Source organism: Rhipicephalus microplus, chromosome 10, assembly GCF_043290135.1.
Source record: "Rhipicephalus microplus isolate Deutch F79 chromosome 10, USDA_Rmic, whole genome shotgun sequence".
Classification (NCBI taxonomy): domain Eukaryota; kingdom Metazoa; phylum Arthropoda; class Arachnida; order Ixodida; family Ixodidae; genus Rhipicephalus; species Rhipicephalus microplus.
Genome location: NC_134709.1, coordinates 89,493,711 through 89,515,522, shown reverse-complemented (window position 1 = coordinate 89,515,522; position 21,812 = coordinate 89,493,711). Strand labels below are relative to the sequence as shown.

At 47.5% G+C, this 21,812-nt stretch overlaps 1 protein-coding gene across 1 annotated transcript in view; it reads left to right on the top strand.

Moving 5' to 3' along the window:
• The window catches only part of LOC119181312 (deubiquitinating protein VCPIP1-like), a 71,120-nt gene that overhangs the window by 17,307 nt on the left and 32,001 nt on the right, over window positions 1-21,812 (top strand). Inside the window, exons 5-10 of the mRNA XM_037432520.2 lie at window positions 762-1,004; window positions 2,871-3,080; window positions 3,295-3,382; window positions 6,116-6,259; window positions 7,513-7,646; window positions 20,011-20,222. Coding sequence (XP_037288417.2) covers window positions 762-1,004; window positions 2,871-3,080; window positions 3,295-3,382; window positions 6,116-6,259; window positions 7,513-7,646; window positions 20,011-20,222 — 1,031 coding nt within the window. The remainder of the gene's footprint in view (window positions 1-761; window positions 1,005-2,870; window positions 3,081-3,294; window positions 3,383-6,115; window positions 6,260-7,512; window positions 7,647-20,010; window positions 20,223-21,812) is intronic.

Sequence of the window (21,812 nt, the reverse complement as noted above, 5' to 3'; positions counted from 1 at the left end):
TCACCGCCGGCGCTACCACTATATCAACAGTGGTACTCAACGCGTACACAGCGCCATCTATCGTCTTGCAGTTGTCACCTGAAGTGTGGCTTTTGGGCGAGACACGTGGGCCACACAGTGCAAACAACTTTACAGGGGGTGTCAGCACCCCCCACATTATTCAAAGTATTAGAAATTCTAGAAAATAAATACATCGGTTTGTAAAGCTTTAAAATAAATGCAACAACAATAATCGGTTTATTGGGTCATCGATGTGTGCAGCTGCTAGTTGCTTCCATCGGCACTCTTGGTAGTCGCTGCACGACGATCTAAGCTTCACGTTCACTGCCAACTCTTAAAGTGTCCATCCACAGTGGCGAGGAGCCAGCACATATGCGATTCGTTGCTTGTGACAAAGAACATTGCGGCTTCTGCACTTTCGTGTATCCACTGGCGTGATGCTCTTGCGCCCAATGTTCGGATTCATCTGTTACGTCGGCACCGTGAGTGGAGTTGGATCCATTCCTGCATGGTTAAAGTTGCTGGGTTACCACTTGTGTGAGCACACCTTGCTGCAGAATAAAGAATTTTTTTTTGTGGGGTCAAGATTTCACATTTTTCTGTTGTTTTCTTGCTTTCCTGTGACCAGTCAAAAGTGCACGGCGACTTTAAGGAGACGCTGTGCTTCACAACTACTCGTACTAAATTCAGCTGCCATGAATCAGTTTCAGTTAGCCAATAATTGAGCATTGCAATTGAATTTCAACTTCCTGACTGTTCAGGCGACAAGCTTCCACAGATCCCACGGTCACTGCTGCCCAAGGCATGGGGGGTGCCGCACTGTCTGGTCGACTCGTACATCGACTTTGATGCCAAAGGTTGCTGCGTTGTTGGCGGCGACCACCAGCTGTCTGAGGGCTACCTGATGCGGCTGACTGCGGCCATGGACGAAGTGTTTCAGCAAAAGTATGGCGTGCACCCAACCCTCGTCGCTGATGTTCATCACTACGTCTACAAACGGACGGGTAAGGGAGGGCTCCTACCTAAAGTTCCTGAAGAAAACTAAAGTAGTGCCTTTCATGTCCATGTACTAACACCTCCTTGTGTGCTTGGGAAATCGTAAATGAAGTTGAGATGTGAAGCTTGCGAAACAGGGCTATTGGCCTGGCACAAGGGCACTGTGGTTCTAAGCGGTGCTGTCTGAAAAGCCTGCGAAATAAAGAATGCGAGAAGAAAGCTAAGAAATCCGACTTTAGGTATGCAGAAGCAAGTGGTATATGTTCGTGGTGTTCGAAAGTGCAATAAATTTGTGGTACGTAATCAGTGACTACACAAGAGGGCTTGCTCATGACACTAGCGCCACTGCAAACTCTGCAGCGCTTAGAAATCATCAGTTATAAAGCGTGACGAAGTAGCTTTTCTAGAAAATCGATCAGGCGGCATCTTGTTTGTCCGCTTGTGGGGAGGTCTACTCGGTTGATGTAAAGTGTGTGGTCGACTGCACTTGAGCCTGTTAGAATGCCAACCTGCTGTTTCAGTGGTAGCAAAAACAGGTACAACAAACAGAAGCTGTTCTCTCGCTACAGCTGCTTGGAGAGGAGCAGAGGTGAAGAAACTTAGTTGGCACTGCTTTGTTTTTTAGAAACTCTACTCCGACCTGTTCTTCGTTATTGGCTAACCTGCTCCAAGCTTCGTGATCGAGGGCCGTATACTACAATGAAAAACATCCTATAATCTTTGCGCTACATTGCCACCATAGTGCAGTATGCTTGTGATTTCATGTATTGAAGAGCTGTCAGCCTGGACTAATGGCATTAGTGCATATAAAAAATCAGCGTTGATTGAACTTACAGGTTTGGTGTAAAGACTTTGTCGTCATCATCAACCTGACTAGGCCCACCGCAAGTCAAAGGCGTCTCCCATGTTTCATCAACCTGACCAATAAATTCAGTTCTGTGCTTGGTGTGGCTTTATTATCCCCACACTTGAATAACATCGGCCCATATAACTTTCTGCCTCACCTCATGCATCTTCCTTCTCTTGTAGTCCAGTCTGTTGCTCTTAATAACCGACGGTTGTCTTGCCTTTTCGCTACATGCCCTGCTCATGGCCGTGTTTCTTTTTTTTTTTTTTTCACTTTGATTATGATGTTATTTTCACTTTGATTATGATGTCATTAGCAAGCGTTTGTTCCCTGACCCACTTGGCTCTCTTCTTGTCCTTTTGGCCTTGGAACCACTCTGTGTGCAGTTGTGTACATCATTTGTCCTTGCTAGTTATGGTAAATTGTAGCTCAGAAATAGTTATACATTGAGGTTTAAATGAACTTGATCCTCTAGCACAATAAATGTGTCTTCATTTTGCACTTTACTGTTTCACATGGCTAGTTTCAATGAAGGCACTATCATTTTCGATGAGTCACTTGACATCATTTCACCAAAAGTTCTTTTTTGCTCGATATAAGCAGAATGTAAAACAAATTTGCACTATATTTCTTGGCTGGGATTTGGTCCCTTTCATACAAAAACAGAACATCAGTGACATTAAGATAAATGTGTACTTAACTATGGTTTAATTAAAATTAATTACTGTTACATATAAATGAGTGTGTTATGACGTTATGATGCATAAAGGAGCATAATATGGCATTATTTTTGTTTATAAAATATCAAGTGTCTTGAAACAGTAAGGATGCACCTCCAGACAGTTTTTCATCGGTGACGTCTGAAAGGCAATTCTTAGCCAAGAGCTGACGAAGCGGCGGTGAAATGCGCATGAAGCGGTTGTCATGTCTTTACATCATGATTGACTGGGCAAGATTTATGGAGGCTTCACGGTTTACCAATGTACCTCTGGAGCTGCGCCCACTCATTTTTTTTTTTCTTCTGTAGGTGTGGTGGGCGTCCACTCATCGCTGGTAGTGAGGGCAACACAGAAGGCCCTGGCCGAGCGGCGCCTCTACCGCTGCCTGACATGCAACGCGGTTTGCGAGCACCACGTGTCGCCCGAGTGGTTCCGGCCAGGAGGCCTCCTCTACACCACCTTGCAAGAGAGCGTCATGAACCCGATGCCCGAGAAGCTCTACACCTTCGAGCAGTACGGTGCGTGCACGTCGGGTGCTGCCTTTTTATGCTGGGACCTATTTGGGGAATCTTCCGGCGAAGAAAGAAACAATGTCCAAGGGGCAACTCAACAGCAGGCAACAAATACAGAGTCCTTTGTTAAACTGATAGACATAATTTCGCGCGATGAGTGTTACCATTTGTGACTGGTCAACATTTTACCTTACTGAGCCAGTGCTGCATGCTTGTGCAGGCGTCACTTGCTGGTACAACCGGGAAAAGGACGAACTAGTTCCCGTGATAGCAAAGAACACGCTGGAACACTGCACCTGGTGCAAAAGGTGGGTTGCCTGGCTTGCTGGGTGCACTGTACTGTCCTGGTACTTGCTGATGTCGATGAGGTGTCTGAATGAGCAAAGTCATCATTCCTTACTACAGTCGAATCTCGATATATCGAACGGCACGGCGATCGCGAAATAGTTCGATATATCCAGAATTGAATATAAAAAAAATCACGAAAAAAAATGCATCAACAGCTTGCTGAAAACAACCAACGAACCGTTCAAGTGTGGTCCAGTAAATACTCACTTGAAGATTCAAACGTAGTATTTATTGTGTTGGTTTAAAATATTGAAAAAGAGTAGCCTGCTTTTTGTAGGCCATGGCGTGTTTGACGACTGCGTCCTCAATATAGTCCAGGCGATCAATAAGTGATAGGCCGGTGCCTTCAATCGCGCCGCAGTGGCGGCGCACAAGGGCCAAGGCAGCTACGACCTCAGCTGATGTCGGGAGCGAAGCACCATCAGCGCCTGCGGTATCCACCTTGGCAGAGTCTTCATTTGGCTGCTCAGCAGTAGCTTCGGCGACAATCTCCACATCCGTGAGCTCCGCCGTTCGGAGTTAGGCCTGTCGCGCACCACAGAGCGCGATAGGCTTAACTCAGAACGCACGAACACTGCGAGCACAACTACCGATGCCTGCCGATGCTACGGGGGAGGAGCTTGCAATAAGTGCGCAGTGTGCCCTTGACACCATAGAGACTGCAACGACTGCAAGCTGCAAGGCTGCGGCGTGAGTCCGGGTGTAAAGCGCGCACATGGCGCGCCCATGCCGGCTCGCCTGACTGCTTTCCCTTTCCCGGCGGCAGCGCGGGCCGCGTCCGAGACAGTCGTCTGCGTCCTTTCCCTCCTATACTTTCCTCCTCAATCTTTACCTCCCACTACCCCTTCCCCCGCGCAAAGCCGTGTCGGTGCCTTCGTATTGAAAGACAATAACAGCTCCGCGCTTTTCTCTTTATACTTTCCTCGTTCAAGAACCTCTACCGCAAGGCTGCGGCGCACGTATGCCGCTACGTCAAAGTGGCGCTCTCGGCGCCATCGATGTGTGCAGCATTCGTAAACGCCCGCCGCTCTACCGCTACATTCGAGAGTTGCGGGAAAGCTCGCCGCCTGTCAATGGAGCGCGGGCGGTTTGGGGTGGCTGAGTTCGATATATTCATTATATGTCAAACTTTGTTCAAAATAAAAAATCAATAATGCATGCGATTTCCCGTGTGATATAGGAACCGTTCGATATAGGCAATGGTTCGATATATCCGTGTTCGATATATTGAGGTTTGACTGTATTGTTTTGCTGTGTTGAAGTTAAAAGCCACCACCTGACCATACTTATCCTGTTCTTGGGCATGCATGTTTTAACTGCTGGGTAAAACCATACAAACTTAAGAAGTCGCATTTTCACTCACATTATAAGCTCCTTTTCACATTTGTTAGCAGCATACACTCACACCTCGATGCAACGAACCCGGATACAACAAAATTTTGGTGATGACGCAGTAAATTAAAAAACTAGTTTTGGAAAAGATATATTGCTAGGAATGAAAATTTACAGTCGAATCTCGATAATTCGAACTCGAAGGGTGCCAAAAATTTGTTCGATTTAAGAGAAGTCCGAAATAATGAAAGCTAAGTAAACTGGAGGGCTCCCCATGCAGTGGCGCATGTGGGTTGAGCTAACACACGAGGGGGAAGCTTCAGAAGACTTGCATTTATTGACAAAATGTAAGACATCCGTCATTAATTGAAGTAATCGGTGATGCGTGTCTGCACACATTTGCCTTGCTGCGAGTCAATCAATTTCGCACGCAGCTAGCAAAGCATGTCTACTTTGGCATCAGCATTCTCATGGCAAGAGCAGTTGCACGCGGCAATGTCCAGCGCCGACACTTTCTAAACACGACGACAGCAATGACTGCATCTCCGCTACTACCCTCTGTGCCAAAGCCGCAGTGTTGCCAGCATGTGACGAAAAAGGAGGAGCGTTTCCACGCGGAAAGAAGCAGATCGCCATTTGAGAGAAAACCAACACTCCACGGCAGCCCCCCCCCCCCCCCCCCTTGCTCTTTTCGCGTTTGCGCGTGCCATTGAAAGGAGAAGGGTTACGTAGCAGGGACTGTAAAGGGGAACATGGCACCGGCACGTGAGAGAGAGCCACTCTCCATGACAGCTTTCTTTTTTTTTCTCTCTCTCTCTCTCTCTCTCTCTCTGTGCGAGGCGTTGCAAGTAGAAGGGTCTCTACGTGGCAGGGGCAGAAAAGGGAGAAGCGTGGCACAGGCGCGTCGCAGATCCGCATTTGAGAGAGAGCAAACATTTCACCGCAGCCTTTTCTTTGCTTTTCCTTTTCTTCGCAAGCAGCGTTGAGGCGTCGGAGGTGCTGCCGCGGGATTGGGTGGGGTGCTGAGACCATTTTCGGAGCGCGGTATGGTTGCATTAGTCGTCGCAAGTGCTTGCGCATTCGAATTACCGGGCGTTTTTGCCCATTGGAATACACATAGCTTTGAGATGACCTCATCGTGAGTTCGAATTAACTGGAAGTTCAAATTAATGAGATTTTACTCTAAATGAATGTTCGGACATACTTATTTTTGTGTAAGATGCAGCTTTGTTATAATGAGGCTTGCGTGTATATACCTTTAGTATACCCTGTTCTTTAGGGGAGGGGAGGGAGTGTTGTTCGGATTGGGGTTGGTTATATTTTGAGATGCTCAGCGGGACTTCGTCGTTTGACTCCCTCAGCACTCAAGTCCGGCACCTCCGTGGCGATGGAACCTTGGAGCTCCGGAACGGCGATCGCACCCGCACGCCTTCAAATTCCAAGTACTGCAGCTGTGGCTTCAAGCACTTCTGGGATGGCAAGGAGTACGACACCATGCCCTTGCAGTAAGACGGATAGCTACTCTTCTCTATAATTCTCAATCTGTCAGCTTTATACCGTAGTTGTCTGGGGAATGCTTGCAAGTAGATTGGATTGAGAGGTACGGGAGGCAGTGCTGGCCCTACTCTCACTTAACTCTCCGTAATAACCTCACCCTCCATCCAGGTTATTCTAAACACCGCAGACGTTAGTCAGTCTAGGCACTATAGCGTTTCGGTTGCTGCTCTGATAAAATATTGTTACTGTTCATAACGTCGGCTTGGTAACAAAGTAGACTCTGTGTTTGTCGCTGAAGTTCTTGGTATGGTAGTCGTCCTCTAACCGAACCAATACCTCACTATTTAGGTTGCTTTGTCACATGTTTCACAGCCCCAAAAGTACCAATACGGTTCAGCGTGTCCTGTGTCAACATGCAGCCTGGAACAGTTTCTCTCCATGGGGCCGCACAAAAGCATTCGGAGTAAGCAGGAAGAGGCTAATAAACTTTCCCAAGCCTTGCCAAATCAAAATGTCCAAAAGGTTGCCTGTTTGTAAAGAACATCAAAGCTTACAGTGCTGGTGCATTTTGGAGGTGAACTGCTGCAAAAAATTTGGGACCTATTGTCTCAGAAGCCTCTTCAGCGTCACTTGTTGAAAAGGTAGCACGAAAATGACTGGACCTGTTTTGATCCTGTGTCCTTTTTTAGTCCCTGAAGCCCTTTTTTTTTATATGGAAAATTGATCTGCTGTTTATGGCTTAGATTTTTTTTCCTCTAGTGCATGATTTGTGCATTACAAGAGCTAACGTGGTTGCTTGGGCGAGTTGGTACGACATGATTCACTTAAAAAAACAGCGCCAATAACGAGGGACAATAGAAAGAAGAAGTCAGTGCCGCTGTCTGTCTCCTTCTTTCTCTTGTCCCTCGTTATTGGCGCTGTTTTTTTAAGTGAAACATTACAAGATTTCTGACAATATTGGAAGCTGGTGGTGGCATTCTATATGCTTTACGTAAGAAAAACTTGAACATAGGCTACTAGTTGGTCAACGTATCTGACATAAACTTTACAAAAAGGAACTGAAGACAGGGACGAAAGACCAAAACATATCAGTGCTAGAAACATGTTGTGCTGATGTGTTTTAAGTGGGTTTTGTACGTCCATCATTGCTGTCTTGAGTTTTTGTTTGTAAAGCTTGCACAAGTAACATTGACCATTGTTCACATTGTGTTTAGAACCACGACTACATCTTTTGAGCTTGGTTGTTTATTTTTACTTTCAGGATTACTGTGTCCCTAGAGTGGAACGACAAGGTGGTCAAGGACACGGTGTTCTGGTTCCAGCACGAAAGCGATGCCTCACTCAACAGCAATGTGTACACGGTCGCCTCTGAGGTGGTCAACAAGCATTTTCCTGGTAAGCACTCTGAGCACTGTTCTGTGCTGTCCTCGCTTCTCCCGGTCAACCGTTTGGTGGAAAGACAAATGGAAATCAGTAGGTATGTGCCAATAGTGATTTTCAGGTTCGAAGTGAACAGCCATTTGGTTGAATAACCTTTAATCAAATAGTTTGAATAGTTGAAATATATCTGTTAAGGAAAATTAGTGCATTTGTCTATGCCTAATCTACCTGCACAGTATTATTTAAAATTGAAATGAAGCATGTGAAAATGTCCTTTTTTTTTTTAAGTTCGACATTAAATCAAACTACAAGCCTACCTGGAATTATAAAGTTGAGTTCTAGGTCGACACCTCTCCAGTCTTCTTTGGTTTCTTCCTTTATAAGAGCCCTCATTGATTTTACTCGTAATGAACATACAGGGAAGGCTTGTTAATATATACCTGCAGGGAACGTGTCATAACTACTCCCTAAACATAGTATATTACCTAGTAAAAATTAGATTCTCCTGACTTGTCCCATCACTGCCAACAAAGGAATAAATACACTGGCGCAGCAAGCATTGCCCTAAGGGGGGACACTGGAATGAAATTACAACTAAGGGCACAAAAATGTATTTTTTGGAAATCTCATTTTCAGTTTGTATAGCCCTTTTTCTACCTAATTCCGAAGTACCTTCTCTGAAAACCATGCAGAGGTGCTCTTAAAAATTGTTGTGTCTGCAGAGGTAGTGAAAGTTAGTGCAGGAAAAAAAAAAAAAAAAAGAAGCATTTTTGAAAAATGTATTGCTCTGTGACTGTGGAACCAGGTATAGCGATTGGGCGTGTCAAAAAGGGAATTTCTCCGCGTTCGAATTTTCCACCTCAGCTGGCTCCTCCCTTCAAAAAGAAGTGCTTAAAAAGCAAATGTCTGAAGGTCATTTCAAGGCCCCCGATTGGCTGGGGCTGCCACGATGCTCTGGCACTCTACTCCATTGGTCCGATGACCTCTTCGTGTGTATGTCCGTCTGCAGCTTCCGCAACGCCAGGTCAGACTATTTAGTCACATTCGGACTCGTTCAGTCTTCGCGGTTCGATGATAATTAGGCTTTAGCAGATGCTCCAGAAAACTTAGTCAGCAGTCTGCAGTAGGTTGACGCGCCCTTCATGAACATCACGAAGCACGCCTTGGATCTGTAGAGTTTACTCGTTGAACTTGCTGTTAGACGTTCTGCCTGCTGGCATACCTGAGTTCGGGACGAAGACCACTACGGGCAATGGGACCATCCACTGTACTAGCCGTCTAACATAGCGTACCTTGAAAGAGGCACTGAAGCCGTGCTCACTGCGATTGAGCTAACAGCTCGGAGTCGGGGTTAGGCCTAACTGGCCTAACTCTGCTCACGGTGCTATTGTTAAAGGTGAATCCTAGCTTTGCGAACAAGAGCATCTTGCTTGTGGGCATTCAAAAGTGAACAAGCCGTAATGTGCGTCATCGCAAGCAACAAGTCACACTGAACGACATACGATGGCACCTCGAAATCGCAAATCTGCGTTTTACGTGTTGGCAGCGGACCCCACAGCCGCGAAGCAAATAACTATGGCCACACTCGTCGCGCAGCGATCGTTCGAAGCAGCGCAGCAAAGCAATTCGCCGAATGCTGGCCACACTCGGAGCAGCGCATTGCCGCCGAATGCTGCCACCCAGCATATTGGATACCGACTTCACAGACCCCGAGGCCGAGCGCTTGGCGGAAAATTTAAACACTCGGTGGTGATATGATTATAGCGCATTTCAAGCCATGCTTGGTATCGCAGCGTTTTATAAATGTACTAAAATAATGAAAGCCTCTCCAACTACTGTATATACTCTCATAATGATCGCACTTTTTTTTTCCAGAAAAGTGACTCCAACTTTGGGATGCGATCATTACGGGGGGTAAATTTTCCGTGAAAAAATATTCTGAGCACCAAAAACGCAAAAAAGTCACTAATCAGTATTCTTACGGTAGCTATCATGAACATTACCAAAAATAAAAGTAAATCAAGGCTTACCTTTGTAATAAAATGCACGCATTACGCAGGAGATACATGCATGGCACACTGCCCTTTTATTTTTTTACTTTTTATTTTATGACCCCCTAACGTTCATTCAGACTCCGAAGCATCACTGCCGTCAGTGTTGTCGCCGCACGATTCCCTGTCGGAACTGGCAGTGTCTCCACTGTCCCACAGAGGGTCATCTTCTGTTCCGTCAAGCGCGTTGGAAATGCCAGCGACAGTCCATTCCGCCGCATGAAGCGCGTCGTCCAGCCGGAACTGGCGCGGAAGTTTTTTATGGCTATTCCCAGCCTCCTGGAAACTGTGCACGCCTGCGTCCGTATCATGTCTAACGGCACTGCACAACCGTTCTTGCGCATGTCCTTCACGTATTCGAGGACTGCCTTTTCAATGTCAGGGAACTTGCCAGATTTGGGTCCGCGGAAAGCCCGTCATGTGCTGTTAGTAGCCATGAGCATGTCGCGCCTTTTTTACCAATATCGGATCCGGATTTCGTCGACGCCGAAGTGTCTGCTGGCAGCGCGGTTGCCGTGCTCTAGCGCCTAATCAAGCGCCTTCAGCTTGAACGTGGCAGTAAAGCTCGCATACCACCCCACGGTGAAACGGCACTTCAACAGACGATCACAAAGCACACACACAAAAAAACGTGGTCTCACAAAAAAAAAAAAAAACATTGCTGCGGGATGAACACAGGTCGACCAGCAGGTGGCCACCGCTGTAACAGTGCGGGATGTCAAAACAAACATGGCGGCCGACGGAGCGAAGCCACTGCATTTTTTTTTCTTCTTTGCGTCAGTTATGGAGGTTTTAAGTACGTCACGCACGTCAAAACAGTTTCTTCTATCTAAATAAGGAATGCTTTCATTTAAATCGGTAAATTTACGGCATTAGCATAGTGATGCCCGCTTTAAGATCACAGAAACAATTATAGGCGCGTTCAGCTAGACTTGGCACATGACATGTCGATGCGGCAAGTTCGTAGTGCGATCTTCACGCGAGGGGAAAAAAAGTCGAATTTAGACGATGAAATTTAGGGCTGCTATTATTATGAGAGTGCGACCGTTATGCGAGTAAATACGGTACGTTTTGCAACCAGGTGAAGAATGAAGCATATTAGGGTGAAGTTGAGAAATGAACTTGTTTGGAAGAGGGGACGAGTATTCATCTGCCAAACTTGCGTCAAGTAAATTTCTCAGAAGTTCTTGTGTCACCAAAATCTTGGGCATAACTGCCACAGGACTCCTCATCTTGAGTGCTTACAGACTTGTATTGTGAAGGCGGTCACCAAACCTGGTAGGCTCACCCTTCAAAAAGCTGACGAAAATGAGCAGCAAAAAAAGAAAAAAAAAACAGAAAGAATGAGAGAGCAAGAGCACAAGAAGGTCTCTGAAAGCAAAGACCTAAATATTACAGCCCCAGAACATTTCGATTTACGTGTAGTGGCTGTGAACCTTAGTGCCAGTTTTCTCAGAAGTGTGTTTTCACCCGACAAACCCACTTGCGCAGAGCATAGCACGGCATTGGCTTTATGGATTTTCATGAGGTCTGTCGCATTGTATTCCCCAGTGAATTCTCTTTGCTGTAATGTTGTTAATTTCCTATTCATTTTTTACCTATTCATTTCTTTACTGCTTAGCTAATTTTACAGGACAATAACCAATGCATTATACAAACGTAGGTGTAATGTTTGGTGCAAAAAAAATTTGGGTGGTAAAAATATTGATACGTCACAGCCGCTAAATACAGCTGCATGAAAGAGGAGGACGAAGTGAGTTTTCGTTTGATGCTGGACTGGCGCCATCTTGCTCGTCGAGTTCTGTGCGCTGTAAATAGATCATTAAACAAGTTACTCGTAACATTATTGGTGGCACCATCAGCGACCTTTCGACTGCTTCGACTGCTGGTAATTCCTCTACGCCGCCCTCATCAGTCCAAGCCAGCACCTACGTCACACTCCCGCACTTCCGGGTTCCCGGCACTTTCTCCAGTGATGGTACGAACGATCTTGACACTTGGCTGAACCGGTACGAGTGCGTCAGTGCTACTCACCGCTAGGATCCCACGCTCATGCTCGCCAACGTGCTTTTCTACGTGGACGGCACTTCCCCAACATGGTTTGAAAGCCACGAAGCCGACATAGCGAGCTGGGATCTCTTCAAAGAAAAGATACGCGACCTGTTTGGCGATTTATCTGGTCGTCAGCTCGCTGCGAAGAAGACGCTTGCCACGCGAGCCCAGTCTTCTACCGAATCCTACGTCTCCTACATTCTTGACGTCTTGGCCCTTTGTTCCAAGGCCGCCCAGTGCATGTCAGAAGACAAAAAGGTTAACCACGTCTTGAAAGGCATTGCTGACGATGCTGTCAACCTGCTGGTTTTTAATGTCTCGAGCATCAACACCATCCTTAAAAAATGCCGACGTCTCGAACAAGCTAAAGCCCGCCGCGTTACCCAAAGCATCATGCGCCTTCCGAACACAGCTGCCACTTCGTTGCGTGACGATGCCTTCAACCAGACTCCTCAATGTGACAACCTTACACGCATCATTTATCGAGAGGTCGAGGCAGCACAACCGGTAGCCACGCCATTACCGATGCCTGCGCCTTCCCCGACCACGATCTCTTTGATACAAGCGGTCGTTCGTCAAGAGCTATCGAATGTCGGCCTACATTCTGTCCTGCCATATACTCTGCTGAGCTTTCTTATCGTCCCCCTTCTGCTCCTCGCATACAACGCAATCCATCCGAATGACGTACTCTTGATGACAGGCCCATATGTTTTAACTGTCGACGCGTTGGTTATATCGCTCGTCACTGCCGCAGCCGCTGGGCTCCACCGTCTCATTATGCACCTCAGTATCACGTCACTTCTGTTCGCCAGTCCTCCCCATCACTTTCTCCATAAACGCCGACCACATTTTCCGCCCCTGCAGCACCTCTGAGCAGACCTCGCTACGACCGGTCACCGTCCCCTGCTCGTCGTCAGTCCCGGTCGCCCCCACAAAGCCGTGCTGCCTTCCTGATCTATTCGCAGCACCTCCGACCGAAAAACTACGCCGTGCATCTTCTGGAGGTAGAGCTGTGTTGACGACCTTCGTAAGAAATTCTCGCTTGACGTTAACGATGAACCGGAACCTTTTGGACGTAACTGTCGACAATGTTCGTGTCAGCGCATTGATAGATACTGTCGCGCTTGTGTCCATTATGAGTGCTAACCTTCGCCGCTGACTTAAAAAAGTTGTCACGCCCGCCCTCAACCGAGCTGTACGAGTCGCCTATGAAGGAACTGCCACAATTCTTGGCATGTGCTCTGTGCGAGTGTCTATTGGGGAGAAAAGCACTGTCGTTCTTTTCGCCGTTATCGAACATTGCCCTCATGAACTCATTCTCGGTATGGATTTTCTAGCCACACACTCTGCCCTCATAGACTGTTCAGTGGGCTCTCTCCATCTCGATTTACCCCTCTTTTTCGACCCGACCAGCCCACCGCAAACCAGCCTCTGCTGCATTGATTTCACGCGCCTCCCGCCTAACTCTGTCACACATGTCGACTTATCCTCCACGCCGCCAGTACCTGATGGTGATTACATGGTGGCCCCGATTCCTTCCGTGATGCTTACGCATGGGGTTGCTGTGCTGCATAGGATTCTAACGATTACGAAAAACCGCACCTTCCTTCCACTGGTCAACTTTTCACTCAGCACCCAACTTCTACCACAGGGCATCTCCCTGGCCAAAATTACCACTCTCCAAGATGACCATGTCGAGCCCTTCAGAGTTGACGATTGCTGCACCTCAGTCAGTGGTTCCACTCCATCACGTTCTTAGGGCGCCAACATCAAGCGAATGTTGTCATCGGACCTCACGCCTGAATAAGCTGCAGTGCTTTGCCACGTTCTTGAGGGCTATCGTATCATTTTTGACTTTGCCAGCAACTCTTTATGCCAAACGACTATTGTCACCCATCGCATAAATACTGGCCATGCAACTCCCATTCACCTACGCCCCTACCGTGTCTTTGCGTTAGAGCGTGCAATATTACAACATGAAGTCAGCAAAATGCTTGCGAAAAACATTATCGAGACTTCATGCAGCCCCTGGGCTTCTCACGTCGTCCTTGTTAAAAAGAAGGATGGAACATGGCGATTTTGTGTCGATTACCATCATCTCAACAAAATTACAAAAAAAGACGTTTATCCTTTATCTCGCATCGACGACGCCCTCGACTGCCTGTAAGGTGCTATTTATTTTTCAACTATTGACCTTCGGTCAGGGTACTGGCAGATAGCCGTTGACGAGATGGACCGCGAGAAGACCGCACTCATCACTCCTGATGGCCTTTATCAGTTTAAGGTGATGCCCTTTGGTCTCTGCAATGCACCAGCCACATTTGAAAGAATGATGGACTCATTGCTTTAAGGGTTGAAATGGTCCACCTGCTTGTGTTACCTTGACGATGTTATTGTATTTTTGCCCACATTCGACTCGCATCTCGATCATTTGTCAGCCATTCTGGACGTTTTTCGTGGAGCCGGACTCCAGCTTAACGCCTCCAACTGCCACTTCGCTCGTCGTCAAATTTCCGCGCTCGGTCACCTTGTCGATGCCCAAGGCGTGTGTCTAGATCCAGAGAAAGTTCGTGCAGTCACGAACTTTCCCATTCCGAGGACCACAAAGGATGTCCGCAGTTTTGTGGGGTTGTGCTCATATTTCAGACGCTTTGTTAAGGGGGGACGCAACACTTCGGGACCGAAAATCAGCCAAAAAATCGAGTTTTCGCGGACCTTCTTTTCGCGTTCCCGACATCATTGCGCACCTATTTACAAAATTTCATAGCCGAATACCATCAACTTTTATCGTTATTCAACTTTAAAAAACCGAAAACGGGCGTCCTGCCCTTTAAATTGAGGGCGAATAGCGCAGGTTTCGGCTCTACGGTACGCGGGAACTACGCGCTCGATCGGCGCCATTTTGGTCTTGTTTGAAAGAACGCGTTTTCAGCTGTTTTTTTTTTTATTCAGTAAGCAACATTGAGCGTTTCTCTGGCTCGAAAAACGGGGCCTCAAAGACGAAGAGCCGCGCTCACTGCCATTGGCTAAACGGCGCACGTGACTGAAATGGCGCTTTCCGGTTGGCTGGAAGCTCGCGGCTTGCGCCTGCATACGCGACCCGACGCCATTTTGAAAGGGTTACCGCTGTGACGCCTCGAAATCGGCAGAGCACTCTGAAGCTTCTGATCGTATCGCCATGCCTGGAAACGCAAAAAAGTATCGGACCGTGCACGCATTTGGTCGCAGGAAACGCAAAGGTCGTGGGAGAAAGTCTACGAAGTCATCAGAGCCCTTGGTTGACTCCGACGAACGATGTGTCGACGCTCCGCGGCCGTTCAGCGATGGTGCGACCGAGCGCGTTGCCTCCGACGACGATGACGGTGAAGCGAACTCCGGACGACTACGAATCGACGCCAAGGTGGTGACAAACGCCGAAGTTGAAGAAAATCATGCCCGGGAGAAAGCGACGCTCGACCGGCTTTCATCGGCGCCAGCAACTGCACGGAAAATTGACTTTTTCACCGCGAGTTGTAGCGAGGCAACCGCACAGGACTCGGACCACGCTGCTCCTTATCTGCTTATGCAGCTAGATATCCTAAACGCGATAATGGGTGCCTTGTGTTGCAAAGCCTGCCACGGACCGGCTACGATCGTCAGAGGGGATCGGGACTACGGACTTGCCGTGAAAGTGCTAGTGCAGTGTGAAAGGTGCGGCGAGATCGCGAATGAATGGACTTCGCCTCGCGCGAACGGCACGAAAACGTGCAATTCGTTTGAAGTAAATCTTCTCGCTTTGAGGGCGATGGTGGCTACCGGCAACGGCCAAACGAAAATGAACGATATTTTCGCAACAATGGGCATCTCACACTGCGGTATGCACCACAAGACGTTTCAGCGGCATTTGAAGAACACGCTGGCACCCGCTGCAACGCGAGCGGCTGAGTCCGCTATGAGCGAATGTGCGGAAAAGGTTAGAACAATTTATGATGACTTGTGCTTCGGCCACCGGGGCAATATTGCCGTTAGCTACGACGGCACGTGGAAGACGCGAGGCCATTCTTCCCACATCGGCGTGGGCACAGTTATCGAATTATTTAGTGGCTACGTGTTGGACTATGTCGTTCTTTCCAACTTTTGCCTAGGCTGCGAGGTGGGCCCAAAGCCTAGTAGTGAGGGCTATCAAGAATGGAAGGCTAACCACAAATGCCAAAAAAATACGAACAGCAAAGCGGGGCAAATGGAAGTGGAGGCGGCTCTAATTCTATTTCAGAGGTCGCTTGAACGCCATGGCCTGCGCTACACAACTATGCTGTCTGATGGAGACTCTAGGACATTTTGCGCCATACAAGACGCCAAGGTGTATGGTTACATTGACGTGCAGAAGGAAGACTGTATCAATCATGTACAGAAACGGATGGGCACCGCATTGAGAAACCTGGTGCAGAAACAAAAGTGCGATGGGAAAAGAGGCCTTGGTGGGAAAGGCAGGCTCACAGGTGAGCTGATCACCAGGCTGAGCACATATTATGGCCGGGCTCTGAAATCGCATGATGGTGACGTGGGCGAGATGCAAAAGGCTGTGATGGCCACATACCGCCACGTCACCTCCACTGATGAATGCTCGGACCACACTCTGTGCCCAGCTGGTGAAACTTCACGGTGTCGGCACAATGCCGCAAAAGCAAAGGGTGAGCCCGACCCCAGGCATGCCTACAATCTACCGAAAGACGTGGCAGACGCATTACTACCGGTTTATACCAGGCTTTCGGAAAGAACCCTGCTTCAGAGGTGCGAACGCGGCAAAACGCAGAACTCCAACGACAGCCTACATTCGGTAATCTGGAGTTTGGCCCCCAAGGAGCACCATGCGTCCCTGTTCGCTGTTGAAGCAGCTGTTGCAGGAGCAGTGCTGCGCTTCAACACGGGCAATTTGAATTCTGCAACGGCAATCTTAGGTGAAATGGACATGAATGCGACAAGTACTGGTGCCGGGAGAGCGAGAGAAAAAGACCACCGTCGCAGCATTGTCTCCAACAAGAAAAGAACAGCCTCATTGGAACTCCGGAAGCTAGTGAAGAGGAGGCATGAGCACAGAATGCATTCAGACTATGCTTCTGGTGCGTTTTGAGGTTGTCTTGTTGCATCTTCTGCAATAAAAATGTGTGCCCACGTTTTTTCTCGATTTCTCAAAACGACAATTTTCATGTGCTTCCCATTATGCCGGAGCAATATCTCTTGTTCTATCTGGGTTGTCATTACGATTTCTTTTTTGTTTCGAAGATAAATGCAGGGGATGTGTCGTAAAGTAAGTTTTATTGTAATAATTTTTGGAGAAAATTCTCTAAATGGATCTTTTGTTTCAAGTGTAGATGGGGAAATTTTTCATGTCATATTCAACATCCCACAACTTTGCTTCGAAATAGCCCAGAACAATGATTTATACTTTACTGCACACTGTGAACATACCGAATTGGTTTTATAGGTTGCACATCAATATCCAAGTTACAGTTAATTAGCTAATTAGGCCTTAATTGAAAAAGTCGCAGTTCTTTATATATTTAAAACTAATTGTCACAGCAAAAAAAGAATTAGATTTTTGAAATCAGCAGTAAAATCTACATAGGCTCTCCAAATTTGACTGAGGTACTCGCAAAAATAAAAGAGTTTTTGGAAGGTGTAGCATCCCCCCTTAAGGACTTTGCGACCATTGCACGCCCCCTCACAGACCTCTTGAAAGAAGACGCCTCGTTTATCTGGGGCCATGACCAAGCGTCATCATTTTCGCAACTTACGACACTGCTTACAATGCCACCAATCTTGGCTCACTTTGATCCATTAGCCCCAACCGAGGTTCACACGGACGCCAGTGGACACGGCATAGGAGGTGTGCTATTGCAGCAACAACGGGGACACGATCGTGTTATAGCCTACGCAAGTCGACTGCTCTCTCCAGCCGAGCGCAACTATTCCATCACTGAGCGCGAGTGCCTCGCCCTTGTATGGGCAGTCGCCAAGTTTCGTCCATACCTGTACGGGCGCTCATTCCGTGTTGTCACGGATCATCACGCACTCTGCTGGCTAGCCTCCTTGAAGGACTCCACGGGACGTCTTGCTCGTTGGGCTCTATGCCTTCAAGAGTACACGTTCTCTGTAATGTACAAAACAGGGCGATTACATCGGGATGCGAATTGTTTATCCCGCTACCCTGTTGACGAAGCAACCGATACTGACGCTATCACGGTCGTTTTTTCCGTGACGCAGTTGTTGAACATTGGCAAAGAGCAACATCGAGATGCTTCTTTACGAGCCACCATTGACAAACTGGAGCCAACGCCTCGCGACCCATCTCTACGAATGTTTTTGGTGAAAGACGGGATCCTATATCGCCGTAACCTTGATTCTTTCGGATCAGACTTACTTCCTGTCATTCCAGCGCACTGTCCTGCAATAACTTCATGACGCTCCCATGACGGGCCATTTTGGCGTTTCTTGCACATACGATGAAGTATGACGTCGGTTTTTTGGCCTAGACTTGCGCGCTCTGTTCGACGCTATGTCAGCGCTTGCGAGCCCTGTCAGCGTTGCAAAACGCCATCTGCTTTCCCATTCGGCTACCTTCAGCCGATCGACGTTCCCAATGAACCTTTCTTTCGAGTTGGTCTCGACCTGTTGGGCCCTTTTCCACTCTTCACAGCCGGAAATGAATGGATTGCTGTTGCCACGGACTACGTGACGCGGTACGCAATCACACGAACACTCCCGACCAGCTGCGCTACCGACGTTGTGGACTTTCTGCTGTGCGACATAATAGTGCACGGTGCTCCCCGCCAACTTCTCACTGACCGTGGCCGCACGTTCTTATCAGCTGTCGTTCATGAAATCCTGAGGTCTTGCCATACCAAGCACAAATTTACTACATCGTACCATCCCCAGTCAAATGGCCTCACGGAGCGCCTTAACAGGACCCTAACCGATATGCTTGCCAAATACGTTGCGCCAGACCACCAGGATTGGGACATTCATTTGCCGTATGTCACGTTCGCCTACAATTCATCTCGTCACAACACTGCCGGCTATTCGCCCTTCTATCTTCTATTTGACCAGGACCCAACTCTACCCTTAGACACTTTACTACCTGCGGCCACTGAATATGCCAGGGAAGCCATTGCCTGCGCCGACCACGCGCGCCAAGTCGCCCGTAATTGTCTACAGGCTTCACAGGTGCACCAACAACAGCTCTACAATTCTCACCATAGGGACGTGCACTTATCCCCGGGTTCTCTCGGGCTCCTCTGGTCACCTACTCGCCGTGTAGGGCTGTCTGAAAAACTGTTGTCGCCCTACACTGGAACATTCCGTATCGTTCGCCAAGTGACAGACGTCACATATGAGATTGTTCCAACCGATCCAACAAAGTCATCGTCAGCTCCGAGCGACACCGTTCACGTGGCTCGGCTAAAGCCCTATTACCCCCCTTCGACATCATCTGCGTAGATTTAGCACCGGGAGGGTGCTTCTACCGCCGCGGGTTATGATACGCAACAGCCGCTAAATACGGCTTCGTGAAAGAGGACGAAGTGAGTTTTTGTTTGATGCTGGACTGGCGCCATTTTGCTCGTTGAGTTCTGTGTGCTGTAAATAGATCATTAAACAAGTTACTCGTAACAATATCTTGAGATTGTCACAGCATCGACCATTCCTATGGATAAAAAATAAGAGCAACTGTAGGCTTTTATGCAATGTTTTTTTTTTTGTCTGTGGCGTTAAGCTTTTGTCAAGTCTGGTACAGCTGTGATGCAAGTAAAAACTTATAATTTCAAAACTTCTGTAAGTATCCTAATGAAACTTCATAGTCATTCTGTGTACTTCTCAATAAGATTGCCAAATTTCATTGTCCTGCTACCAAAAATAAAGAAATTCAGCTGCGATCCCCACCTCCCCCTTTGACTGATGGCTATCAGTGTATAGCATAGATTGCTTGTTGTACCCCGACTTTTTGATTTCCGGGCAAAAGTTTACCCGAATAAATATTACTGTCTTGAAGCCGCTGACTTTCGCCGTTTTCAACGTCACTACCTGTGGCAATAAAGCACTTCTCTTGCCACAAGTATTATCTTTTCAATTATCTTTTCAATACTTGCCACAAGTATTATCTTTTCTCTTGCCACAAGTAGAATCTTTTCAAGTATTATCTTTCCAAATCGTAGTGCGATCGTAGTGCGAAGATCGCACTACGATCGCACTACGATTTGGCTATAGCACTGTTGTGGAGTGATCGGCGAACAACCTTTCAGGCGTGTTCGGCTCGGAGCGCCTTTTGCAGCAAGTGGTAGACCAGATATTGGAGCAGACTCGACTGCCCGAGGATTCAATGGAGGAGGACCGGGCGGAGGGCAGTGACTTAGAGGCCGGCGGTATTGGACGCTGTCGGTCGCCCCACCGACCTCTCACCACTCCGTCGAGTTCCTCTGCTGCAGCTTCCAAGTTCATCATCAAGGGTTACAAGGTGAGCAGCTTTAACCATCTGTTAACCAGCTCGATGTGGTCCAGCTTTAGTTTAACAAGGTCATGGGTGCAACCTCAGCATAAAAAGGAATAAAAACAAAGCTCCTTCAGAGTTGTGCATTTCATCTGATCAAGATTTCTGCCTGTACCACTGCATTATATTAAGGTGGAACACTGCTCTTTTAAAAACAAAATTATTTCTTAGTCACCTTATGTATATTTCTGTGGTAGTTTCAAATATGCAGTCATTTCGCTTTATGATGTGCAGTTTATAAAATACAATACATTTCATTTGCCTTTCGAGAAGCAACATGTTGTCCAAACTGAGAGAGTTAGAAAATGAATCAGAATAATACAGTAGAACATGAATATGTCAAACTCGAAGGGTATCGTGAATTAGTTTGATGTATGAAAAATTCGATATAAAAAAATAGAGGCCCCTAAAGCTTACTTGTAGCGGATCATCATCTACAATTGGTGCATTGAAGAATGACACCTAATTTTTCACACACGTCGAAACAGAATAATTTATTTGCGGGAAAAAAATTTCTAACCTTGTCTTGCTTCTTCGTTTTTGAAATGTTGAAGACGCTAGTCTTGATCTTATCACAACTCGTGAAAGCCGTCATCTATGCGCTCCCCATCGTCTTCACCGGTTTCCGCAAGTTCCACCGTCTCGAAGCCTGTCCTACGAAAGCAGTTGACCACTGTGTCATTCATCTCATCTCGCCAGGCATTGAAGATCGCCGCGGCGAAAACTGCACGGAGATTTCCGCCCACTCCTTCGTCATCCATTGCTGGATGTCATGGCTGCTGACAGTTTCGCTTTTGCCAGAAATGGTTTTGCCAACAATGACGTAGCATTGCTTAAATTGGTAAAGTCGGCGAAGTTGTTTCACCGAGTACAGCGGCAAACCATTTGGTCTTGGCAATCAGCATCGGGCCATCCACCGGAATGTTCTTCGCGCGCACTTCTAAAGACCAGGCAGTGCCTTTTCTACATTCCCGTGGGCAGAAACGCGCACATGACAGGCTCCCGGCGTTCTCTGCTTTGCCGCCTTTGCCTTGATATCTGCCTTGTTTTTCAACGAGGTACTCAGAATGCTCTGTGGTATTCCGAAGTTGTCCGCGATGGTCAAACACTTCTCGTCCGCCTCAACACGCTGAATAGCCTTCAACTTCATCGCAAAGTCAAGGGTCTTGCACTTCTTGACACTGGCTATAGCTACACGAGAAGCCGACAATTCAAGGAGTCCGTGGCGGCTTTGCACCAGGCATGCAAAAGAAAAATGTTGCAAATGTGGTGGTACGTCGACGACGCGACAGCTCGAGAGCAACAAAGCGCTTGCGAGACGACCGCTACTTGCGAGGGCAATAGCAGAAAGTGTGACCTGTGGTTGGGTGATCAGACCTCGCAAAACAGCAACAAAAAAATAAAAAAAAAAAGCGAAAGGAGGAGGACATCGGCTTCTTCGTTCTTGCTCTCCGAGCCTATGCGTCGCGGAGAAATCATAAAAGACAGAAATTGAAACGAAAAAAAAAAAATCTTTTTTTCAAATTGGAGATTGCGCAGTACGAGCCTTCTCGCCCT